This window comes from Leucoraja erinacea, chromosome 12 (genome assembly GCF_028641065.1).
Source record: "Leucoraja erinacea ecotype New England chromosome 12, Leri_hhj_1, whole genome shotgun sequence".
NCBI classification, from domain to species: domain Eukaryota; kingdom Metazoa; phylum Chordata; class Chondrichthyes; order Rajiformes; family Rajidae; genus Leucoraja; species Leucoraja erinaceus.
The window spans coordinates 52,737,727-52,749,933 of record NC_073388.1 but is presented as its reverse complement, the minus strand read 5'-3'; the positions used below and the strand labels follow the sequence as shown (position 1 = coordinate 52,749,933).

At 39.6% G+C, this 12,207-nt stretch overlaps 1 protein-coding gene across 1 annotated transcript in view; it reads left to right on the top strand.

Moving 5' to 3' along the window:
* Positions 1–12,207, top strand: part of atrx (ATRX chromatin remodeler) — a 225,058-nt gene that overhangs the window by 175,403 nt on the left and 37,448 nt on the right. Inside the window, 1 exon segment of the mRNA XM_055644141.1 lies at positions 9,745–9,853. Coding sequence (XP_055500116.1) covers positions 9,745–9,853 — 109 coding nt within the window.

The window sequence follows — 12,207 nt, the reverse complement described above, 5'->3', positions numbered from 1 at the left end:
TGAGTTCTGCAAGGGTGCAGGAGGTAGCACCAATGCAGTCGTCAATGTAGCGAGGTTCGGGGATAGGACCACAGTACACCTCGAACAAGAATTGTTCGGCGTACCCTGCAAAGAGGCAGGCATAGCTGAGCCCATGCAAGTACCCATAGCTACGCCTTGGATCTGGAGGAAATGGGAGGAGTTGAGGGTAAGGACCAGCTCTGCTAGGTGGAGGAAAATATTTTTAATGACAGTCAATTTGAATGTGTTAATGCTCAACCACATATTCAGAAACTCTGGCAGCTGAACTAAATCGGGGAAACAGGACTTCCTGATGATGTAAAAGTGACATGGAGCTGTTTGTGTAACTCAGACTTAATTGTAATTGGTGGAACTTTTCTGAGATGCACGGAATCTTAATTGGTCTTTCAGCAGGGCTCGTACGGTCCTTGAAAGTCCTTGGATATATTACAGGTCCTTGAAACTTCACTTTTTTGATAAAAGTATTAATTCATGCAATGTGGCGTTTTTTCCATTGTTTATAACGCGTTTTTTTAATTAAAAGTTGGGAAGCATTGTTAGATATGTTTGCTAACAAGGTTAGCTGTAGGAGGGAGGGGTGGAGCACTAGGACCCAGCAGAGTCAGACCACGGTGGAGGTTGTGTGCCTAGTGCTGAGGTGATGGCTCTGGCCCGCTGGTGGCCGATGGAGAGTGAGTGTGTGTGTGTGTGTGTGGGTGAGTGTAACTGTTCAATATTTTGTCATATTATTAAATTAAGTATAATATGTTTTATTGTATTAGTTATACACTGGGATGTAGTGATAGTCAATAATCTTGTTTGACCCATTTGGGAGACTAACTTGGCCCCCCCCCCCCCAAGCAAAACCTGAAATGATGCCCCTGTTTGACAGCTCTAGCACCCAAAAAATGAGCACTGCAACACTGGGTAGCGCGGGAACTTACACGTCAGTTTGCCGTAGGCTATCAAGTTGAAGGTTTCAATTACATTTTGAAATTTAAAAATCAGTTCTATCCTTCCCATTAATGTGATTGCATAAAACTTAATGATTTGTTTTAAATTACTTCCATTTGTTTTACTTAAGTTCATTTTTGAGTTCATCTGTCATTTATAAAACTGACGTTTCTTTATTTTTTCCTATGGCCCGCAAAAATGTGTCAAATATATAATGTGGCCCTCATGCTGAAAAGTTTGGAGACCCCTATTGTAAGGTATAATTTTAATAAACACAGTATAAATTATGGGTAAATAAGCATGGAGTGGTGTCATTTCAAGGTATAATTATCAAAAATGTATCAAAAATTTCCAGTATAAAGGACGCCTCACTAATTAGAGTGAACAAGCAAGGAACAAGTATCATGTTACAAGTAGGTGTAATATAAAATATTTTCGATATGCCTTTACGTGTAAACAAGCAAAGAGTTGGTGTCATTTTACGGTATGATTCTCATAAATTTTCTGTGTAAATTAAGAAGTGACAAGCAAGTAAAATGTGTTATTTTAAGGTACAATAAAAAAAATTACAGTATAAATTAAGAGTAAACAGGCAAGAAAACGGTGTCATTTCAAGGTACAATTTCAAAAAAAATCTGTATAAATTGGACTCTTCCTCTTTTTTTCCTATCTCATGTCTGATGACTACAGAGGTCAGTGCGACAGGCCTAAAGGGACAATAATGGACACTTTGAAGCAGGCAGGGACAGTGCAGGTTTGCAGGGACTGGTTGAAAGACAAAGTTTTAAATTACCATGCTTTCAGATTGAACAGCTAAGAGATGAGAAAATGGGCTGTCAGTGTTATATTAAAGTATGAATATAGATAAGTTACCCATCTTGCGTATATTTATTATGTTGTTTAGTGTCTTTCTGTGCAACCTGGACTGATGGATTGACTGATCACAGATTTCCCTGAAAATCAGTGTCTATACATCAGAGCACACGAGTAACACAACAGAAAACAAGGTATCAACTCTAAATTCCAATGGGTATTTGGCAATAATTCGAGCTATATCAATGGTTGATTACTTCGAAGGAACGTGGAGTTGAAAGTTGATTTTCTGCTGTTTTCTTTGTACCAGAGATGTGCAAAACATGATTTTCAATCAAATCTGGGATGGTGACCAGCCAACCTTCTTACTTACTTTTATTTGGTGCAGAATCAAATCTGCAATACAAATTAATTTATATACAAGTCTCCGATAAACCATCAATGAATTTTGGTCCTTGAACATTTCTTACATTTATAGCTGTTCCAAGGGTACGGACCCTGTTTCAGGAGCCGCTAGATTTTATCCAGTTAATTCTGTTGATATTTTTAATACCTAAATGCAAAGATTTGTCAGGAGTTATTCTATGAACTTTATACTTTGAATAAGAAGTTAATCTTGAGCATTTTTCCATTGAATAGTAAGATCGTCTTTAATATTGACTATAATTGTAGCTTTTGATCAACGTTGATTTTTTTTCCTATAATAACAAATATTGAAACCATTCAGCTAATGGTGAGTTTTATTTGTGAAAATGCTTGTTGATGAAGAACAAGAAATCCTGAATTATAAATGTTATTAATATTTGGGGAAAGAAAAAAATGAATGATTTTGAATGCTAGACATCTAGGAAAGATGGTAACAGCAGAAAATCTCAACCCCTCTGGGAAGCTTACGTTCACATACCCTTATTATACTCCCTATGCATTCACAAAAGAGATCTGCTGTAACTCCATTAACAAGTTTACAAACTACACTAGGTCAGATCTTGAACAGTGATGAGAGGAAAGAGATGGAGAATTTAGAAAAATTGTGTCAAGATAACAACCTCTCCCTCGATGTCAGCAAGACAAAGGAGCAAGTTAATGACTTTAGTAACAAGGTGGTGTACATGCCTCTCAGCATCTCAGGCCACCTAACAGTAGTAGTGAAGTTGGAGATGGTATCAAACAGGAAATTTGAAATGCGTGCGACAAAGGCAAAACAGTTTTAATGGGTGACTTCAATCTACATATAGATTGGGTGAATCAAATTGGCAGGGGTGCTGAGGATTTCTTGGAATGTATGCGGGATAGTTATCTAAATCAACATGTAGAGGAACCAACCAGAGAGCAGGCTATTTTAGACTGGATATTGAGTAATGAGGAAGGGTTAGTTAGCAGTCTTGTTGTACGTGCCCCCTTGGGCAAGAGTGACCATAATATGGTTGAGTTCTTCATTAGGATGGAGAATGACATTGTATTTGAGGCTAGTTCATTGGCTATATTTAAGAGGGAGTTAGATGTGGCCCTTGTGGCTAAGGGGATCAGAGGGTATGGAGAGAAGGCAGGTACGGGATACTGAGTTGGATGATCAGCCATGATCATATTGAATGACAGTGAAGGGCCGAATGGCCTACTCCTGCACCTAATTTCTATGTTTGATGGTGCCAAAGTGGAGATGGTCAAGAGCTTCTAGAATCTCGGCATAAATATCGCCATTTTGTAAAATCCTGGACATAGTACATTGAAGCTACTGTCAAGAAAGCACACCAACGCCTCTACCTCTGCAGAAGACCAAGGAAATTCAGCATGTCTCCAATGACTTGCCAACTTCTACTGATTAACTAGAAAAAAAAAAAGCTTATCCAAATTCATCACAGCTTGGTTTGGCAACAATTCTGCCCAAGACTACAAGAAATTGCAGAGAATTGTGGATGTAGTTTAGTTTAGGGAAACAGCGCGGAAACAGGTCCTTCGGCCCACCGTGTCCGCGTCGACCAGCAATCCCCGCATATTAACACTATCCTACACCGTGCCAAACATCCGGGTTCTACACACGCTAGGGACAATTTATACATTTACCAAGCTAATTAACCTACAAACCTGTACATCTTTGCAGTGTGGAAGGAAACCAAAATTCTCAGAGAAAACCCACGCAGGTCACGGGGAGAACATTCAAACTCCGTATAGACAGCATCCATTGTCGGGATGGAACCCGGATGTCTGGCACTGCATTCGCTGTAAGGCAGCAACTCTACCGCTGCGCCACCATGTAGACCAGCCTCCCCACCATCGACTCCATCTTTTCTTCCTACTGCTTCTGGAAAACATCCTTTTTCACCCTGATTATTCCCTCTGCCGCTCTCTCTTGAAAGCATCTACCAACAGATTCGGTAATGGCTTTTTTCCCCCACTGACATCACACTACTGAATGGTCCTCTCCGTAAGCTAGGGTGTCAATCTGATCTTCCAACCTGCATCATTATGAACCTCAGTTTTGCAGAAAATAAATTGTGCATCATGCAGCTTTAATTAACAAAGAAAATATTTTGTTAAAGATTGAACCTAGCTAGAGTATTTATTTAATCAGCTAATCACCACCAATAGTTTATTCTGCATCCACCAACATGCCTTTACATTTTCTTAAAACATATTTTTCTATCGATAAAGCAATGTACTGAGCATATATTTAGTAACAATGTAACAAGGCCTGTTTTAGATATAGTGTAGCATATTGGACTAGGTAATTAACTAGTTTTTGAGAAATAGTGGGGATAAGCTAGGAAATTATATCCCAGCTGATCTTATCTCGGTTGGGGGTAAGCTTTTAGAATACATAATAGAAGATGAATTTAGTGAACAGCTATTTGAAGACAATTTTGATATTTTGACAACTGAAGAATGTACTTAGCTTGCTTGAGGAAACAAAGGACGTGCCTGAGGTATCGATGGGATTCACAAAATAGTTAGGTTTCAGAAATCAAGGCCCTCCTGCATTGAAATGAATGTAACCGCATGAATGAAAACATTTATATTCCCTAAATTAAATGGAGAATGTACACATTGATTCGGAGGAATGGGTAGAGATAGTTTATTATACAAGACCATAGAGTAGTCCATTTTGGTTACCATGATGCATGCTCTTAATAACAACATTTGGGATATTTCCTTTTCATTGGTGGGCGGAGGTAAATTAAGTAAAGTGGATTGAAATGGATTCCAGCTTAATGACATCACAGGAGACCAAATAGTACTTATCTGGCACATTGACGGTCCATTTGTAATGTTGTCTCGGTCTTGCTGGATGTAGCCAGGAACTTAATTTGCTTGTGAGATGCAAATTGAACATCAGTAAACGTTCCTACATCTGACGAATGATGGAACGATAGTTATGAGAGCTTATGACATTAGCATACGACATACCCTGAGATAGCCGTGTAGTGATACCCGGGAGCTAGTGATTGTCTTTCAAAACCGCAATTATCTTATTGCTAAAAATACATGTATTGATGCTCCTGAACATTGATGTAACCTGGGGTCATCGGTTCTTTCAACATCAGACACCCTCACGCAGGCGACCCAGCCGTGGTTGATCAGACCACGATTTGTGTTCAGGTGGCATTCGCTCCTCCCCATGGACTCTCTCTCCTGATCCAGAGCCATCTCGAGGCCCTCTCCGCTGCCTCTGTGGTGTTCTTGATGGCCTTTCTCCTCGCCACTCCGTTGATGCCCAGTGCACTCAAGGCTTTGTAGAGCGATTGCCCTGCAAAACCTCTGCAGCCAACCTCGATGGGCATACACCTTGCGTTCCAGCCCTGCTTACTGCAGTCTATGACCAGCTCTTCATACTTCATCATCATCACTTTGTCGATGTCCTCGTTGAACTGATGCCAGACTGCCGTCTTGCAGGCCTGAGGCCATTTGACTCAAACCTTTTCCGGAGAACTGTTCTGAGGAACTAGTTGCGCCACTTGGAGGCTTTGGGCTCTATGGGGTGATTCCGGGCCCGGCTCCTGCGTCTCACCAGGTAAAATACCTGTGCGATAGTGTATGTTAACACATGCTTTCAACTAGAGCATTTTCGCCATGATGCCCATTGATTTCAATTTTGTTTGAACTTTCTGATGGCACATTTGGTTATGTGCTGACTTTATCAGTGGTACTTTCCTCTTACCTCTGGTCTGTATATGAACCAAGGCAACAAAGGGGACTGGAGCCAAGTAGTCCTGATGAAAGTAAGCTGTACTAATTATTAAATGCTGCTTGATAGCACAATTGAAAACACCTTGCATCACTTTGATGATTATGAGCATATGGATTGGCAGGTAATAATTGGGTTGAATTTATTCTGTTTAGTTTAATTTATTATTGTCATGTGTACTGAGGTACTGTGAACAACTTTTTGTTGCATGCTATCTAGTTAACGAAAAGATTATACATGATCACAATTAAACTGTCCACAATGTACAGACAGATACAGGATAAAGGGTATAACGTTTAGTGCAATATAAAGTCCAGTAAATATGGTTTGAAGGTCTCCAATGAGGTAGGTGGGCTGCTCTAGTTGGGGAGAGGATGATTTTGTTGCTTGTATAATGGCTGGATCTAGAGTAGCATATGCATTTTAAAACTTTTGAGAAATAGTGGGGAGAAGGGAGAAAAGGGAGTCCCAGCTGATCTTATCTCGGTTGGGGGTAAGCTTCTAGAATACATAATAGAAGATGAATTTAGTGAACAGCTATTTGAAGACAATTTTGATATTTTGACAACTGAAGAATGTACTTAGCTTGCTTGAGGAAACAAAGGACGTGCCTGAGGTATCGATGGGATTCACAAAATAGTTAGGTTTCAGAAATCAAGGCCCTCCTGCATTGAAATGAATGTAACCACATGAATGAAAACATTTATATTCCCTAAATTAAATGGAGAATGTACACATTGATTCGGAGGAATGGGTAGAGATTTTTTATTATACAAGACCATAGAGTAGTCCATTTTGGTTACCATGATGCATGCTCTTAATAACAACATTTGGGATATTTCCTTTTCATTGGTGGGCGGAGGTAAATTAAGTAAAGTGGATTGAAATGGATTCCAACTTAATGACATCACAGGAGACCAAATAGTACTTATCTGGCACATTGACGGTCCATTTGTAATGTTGTCTCGGTCTTGCTGGATGTAGCCAGGAACTTAATTTGCTTGGGAGATGCAAATTGAGCATCAGTAAACGTTCCTACATCTGACGAATGATGGAACGATAGTTATGAGAGCTTATGGCATTAGCATAGGACATACCCTGAGATAGCTGTGTAGTGAACCCGGGAGCTAGTGATTGTCTTTCAAAACCACAATTATCTTATTGCTAAAAATACATCAATTGATGCTCCTGAACATTGATGTAACCTGGGGTCATCGGTTCTTTCAACATCAGACAGCCGTGGTTGATCAGACCACGATTTGTGTTCAGGTGGCATTCGCTCCTCCCCATGGACTCTCTCTCCTTATCCAGAGCCATCTCGAGGCCTTCTCCGCTGCCTCTGTGGTGTTCTTGATGGCCTTTCTCCTCGCCACTCCGTTGATGCCCAGTGCACTCAAGGCTTTGTAGAGCGATTGCCCTGCAAAACCTCTGCAGCCAACCTCGATGGGCATACACCTTGCCTTCCAGCCCTGCTTACTGCAGTCTATGACCAGCTCTTCATACTTTGTCATCTTCACTTTGTCGATGCCCTCGTTGAACTGATGCCAGACTGCCGTCTTGCAGGCCTGAGGCCATTTGACTCAAACCTTCTCCGGAGAACTGTTCTGAGGAACTAGTTGCCCCACTTGGAGGCTTCGGGCTCTATGGGGTGATTCCGGGCCCGGCTCCTGTGTCTCACCAGGTAAAATACCTGTGCGATAGTGTATGTTAACACATGAATTGGGTTGAATTTATTCTGTTTAGTTTAATTTATTATTGTCATGTGTACTGAGGTACTGTGAACAACTTTTTGTTGCATGCTGTCTAGTTAACGAAAAGATTATACATGATCACAATTAAACTGCCCACAATGTACAGACAGATACAGGATAAAGGGTATAACATTTAGTGCAATATAAAGTCCAGTAAATATGGTTTGAAGGTCTCCAATGAGGTAGGTTGGCTGCTCTAGTTGGGGAGAGGATGATTTTGTTGCTTGATAATGGCTGGATCTAGAGGTATGCATTTTCAAACTTCTGTACCTCTTGCCTGATGGGAGAGGGGAGAAGAGGGAGTGACCAGGCTGAGACTGGTCGGTGATTATGTTTGTGGCCTTGCCAGGGCAGTTTGAAGTGTAGATGGACTCAATGTAAGGGAGATTAGGTTGTGTGATGGTCTAGGCTACGTCCACAACTCTGCAATTCCTTGGGGTTTGTTCCCAAACCATGCTGTGATGCAATCCAATGTTCTCTCGACTCTGGATCAGTTCCTGTGGACTGGAGGGTAGCCAATGTAACTCCACTTTTTAAGAAAGGAGGGAGAGAGATAAAACGGGGAATCTAATTTGCCTTACATCGGTAGTGGAGAAGATGCTTGAGTTGATTATTAAAAATGTTATTGTAGCACATTTGGAAAGCAGTGACAGGATCGGTCAAAGTCAGCATGGATTTATGAAGGGGACATCATGGTTGACTAATCTTCTTGAGTGTTTTGAGGATGTAACAAGTAGAATGAATAAGGGAGAACCAGTGGATGTAGTGTATCTGGACTTTCAAAAAGCCTTTGACAAGGTCCCACACAAGAGATTAGTCTGCAAAATTAGAGCACATGGTATTGGGGTAGGGTATTGACATGGATAGAGAACTGGTTGGCAGACAGGAAGCAGAGTAGGAATTAACGAGTCCTTTTCAGAATGGCAGACAGTGACTAGTGGGGTGCCGCAAGGGTTGGTGCTAGGACCCCAGTTATTTACAATATATATTAACGATTTAGACGAGGATATTAAATGTAACATCTTCAAGTTTGCGGATGGCACAAAGTTGGGTGGCAGTGTGAGCTGCGAGGAGGATACTGACGCTGCAGGGTGACTTCAATAGGTTAGGTGAGTGGGCGGATGCATGGCAGATGCAGTGTAATGTGGATAAATGTGTGGTTATCCACTTTGGTGGCAAGAACAGGAAGGCAGATTATTATCTGAATGGTGTTAAGAAGAAAAGGTAAGCCATTTTGGACTAAGATGTGAAAAAACATTTTCACCCAGAGAGTTTTAAATCTGTTGAATTATCTGCCACAGAAGGCAGCGGAAGCCAATTCACTGAATGTTTTCAAGAGAGAGCTGATTTAGCTCTTAGGGTTAAAGGAATCAGGGGATTTGGGGAAAAAGCAGGAACGGGGTACTGATTTTGGATGATCAGCCATGATCGTATTGAATGACGGTGCTGGTTTGAAAGGCTGAATGGCCTATTACATCTATTTTCTATGTTTCTTTGTGTCAGATTAGGAAAAGGGGAGGTGCAATGAGACCCGGGTCACTGAAAGGAAGCATGGAGTTACAGCAGGCAGTGAAGAAAGCTAATGGCATGTTGGCCTTCATGCGAGTTTAGATGCAAGGAGAGCCTATTGCGGTTGTACAGGGCCCTGGTGAGACCACACCTGGAGAATTGTGCAATTTTGGTCTCCTATTTTGAGGAAAGACATTATTGCTATTGAGGGAATGCAGCATAGGATGGCGGGACTGAAATATGATGAAAGAATGGGTCGACTAGGCTTGTATTCAGCCATGATCATATTGAATGGCGGTGCTGGCTTGAATGGCATCTATTTTTCTATGTTTCTTCTGTCTAACACACCTGAAAATTGATGAGTGAGACCCCAGAAAGCTGCATAATGCTGCTTCAAAAATTGTTCTAGTCTCTTTCTTGATGAAACTTTCTGCTGTAATTACTGGACAGGTTTGATTGTGAAGAATAAGTTCATTTTAGTTATGAGTATGGTATAAAAATAGTATTCGATTCACAATTAAATACTTTAAATTGCAGGTGAAGGGAAATGGTACAGAAACATAGATTACTATCGAATGGATGGATCCACAAGTGCACAAACAAGAAAAAAATGGGCAGAAGAGTTCAACGATGAAACAAATGTCAGGTATTAGGACTGAAAAGCTTTTTGATGTCAAAATTCTGCAAATATCTAGTTAATTTTTACATAAATGAAAGAAATGTAAAAATTAGTTTCACTAATTGAAAATTAATTTTGGTGTTTAAAAATAATTGAAATATTAACAGATTATTGAATGGCATTGCTCAAGCTGATTATACTAGATTAATCTAGGAATTCACTTTTAATATGCTTGAATAACTCACTAATTTAATATGTTTCTCTGGAGAGTTGGAGGCTGAGGGTAACCTGATAGACGAATACAAAAATCTGACCATAATAGGGTCAGTCAGTCTTTTTCCTGGGATGGAAATGTCAAACACTGATGGGCAAAGATTTAACATAGGAGGGGGAAATTTTTAAAGGGATTTGTAAGTCAAGTTTTTAGACAGTGGTGAATACCAGAGGCAGTGGTAGAGATAGATACAATAGCTATGATTAAGAGGCATTTAGACATTCACGTGAACAGGCGGGGAATAAAAGGATATGTGCAGGGAGGTGAGATTAGTTTAAATTGGCACCATATTCAGCACAGTCATGATGCAACCTATTTCTGTGCTGTACTTTTCTATAGTTTTCTATGAAATCTTAGGCACGAAGACAATGCTGGATGTTGAACCGGTTCAGACCATACTTAGTGAAACATTGTGAATAGAGCTTTAAGGTGAGAGGGACAACGTATAAAGGAAATGTACGGGGCAAGTTTTTTTTGTTTTTTTTTTTGCAGAGGGTGGTGAGTGCCCTGAAATTTTTTTGCTGAGGGTGATGGTAGTGGAGGCAGATATACGATAGATGCATATAAGGCACATGGAAAGGCAGGGAATAGAAGGATATGGATTACATGCAGGCAGGTAAGACTTGATCTTGGCATTATGTCTGGCACAGACAATGTAGGCCAAAGTTCCTATACCGTACTGTTGCATGTTCTACGAATACCTGGTATATACATTGAATTTAATGTTTTATTGTTTTATTAACTAGATGAATATCAAATATGATTGTAATATTTTTGGACATACAGTATAAGTATATTAATGGAAGAGAGACAGGTTATGGAGCAATAGATGGCTTAAGATTGATGAGAATGCTCTGAGAACCAGCATAGACTGGATTGGCTGATCTGGCTTACTACCTCACAACAATATAAATACAAATAAATTCTTAGACACAGCATAAATTGTTCCTGAACTTTGTTTAATGTTGAATGTGTGGTGTTTATCCTTCATTATACTTATGGTTGCAAGCATAAAGAAGGATAATTAGATTATTAGTAGGTAATGTATGCCTTCTGTTCTGGAAATTTGGAACTTGTAAATAGGGAGTCACCAGCATGCCTTAATCAATTTGATGAATCCTTATTAAGATGCACAATCTAAAGGAGGAACTGCAAGATAGAATATTAATTTCAATGAAAACTTACAGAAGGCAAAATAAAGGGAAAGAAAAATGGGAGTTTTGGTTTATTACTAGCACTAATGACAGCAGGGGTATGTCCATACACTTGTAATGTTTGGGTGGCAAGGGGTTGCTTTTGATAATAATTACTCTATTAAAAATTCAAATGCACTTTAATGTGTCAGCTTCACATTTTTCCTGGTACATTCAGTGGGTCACTAACCTAACTTCACAATTTATTGTGCCTTATTAGTTCAATTTCTTGGTGAGGCAATTAACAGTACTGCAAAGTTTGTGAAGATGTATTGCAGACTGGACAGCATCTTCTGTATTTCCTAATTGTGTCTGGAATTGCTGGATGTTGATCACTTACATTGATTATGATATTTAAAACACATTTAAGCAATGTAGCAACAACATTAGAGTGATATGGACAGATGGAGGCAAATCAAGTAGGCAACGGTGGGCATTGGGCCAAACAGCCTGTTTTCATGCTATATAACTTTAATTGTGAGCAGTTGGCATTGCCAATAATTAATTGCAGAGTAAAAATTTGGACAAAGATTTGTAAAAAATGAATTTGACCAAATGAAACTGAAATCTTTTCACGAGATCTTCTAAACATTTCTATAAGTATTTCCCTTTTTTTATATTGCAAAGAGAAAAATGTAATCATTTTAAACTAAATAAAAATACAGTAGGCAAGCGTATCATAATAGAATTGTAAAGGTGGTTTACATAACTGCCATATACTACATTATTACAAAAACAAAATCAATATACTAAAATCTGAACAAGGAGCAGAAAATGCATTTTCTTTGAATTATTTTGCTTCTTTTTCCATGAATGCTTCCTGATCAGAGCATTTTCTCGTCATGTTTGCTTGGTGTTCTCTATAAATGAAATTGTATGGAATTAGGGTTGTATTTAGTTTCTTTTTCCCTCCT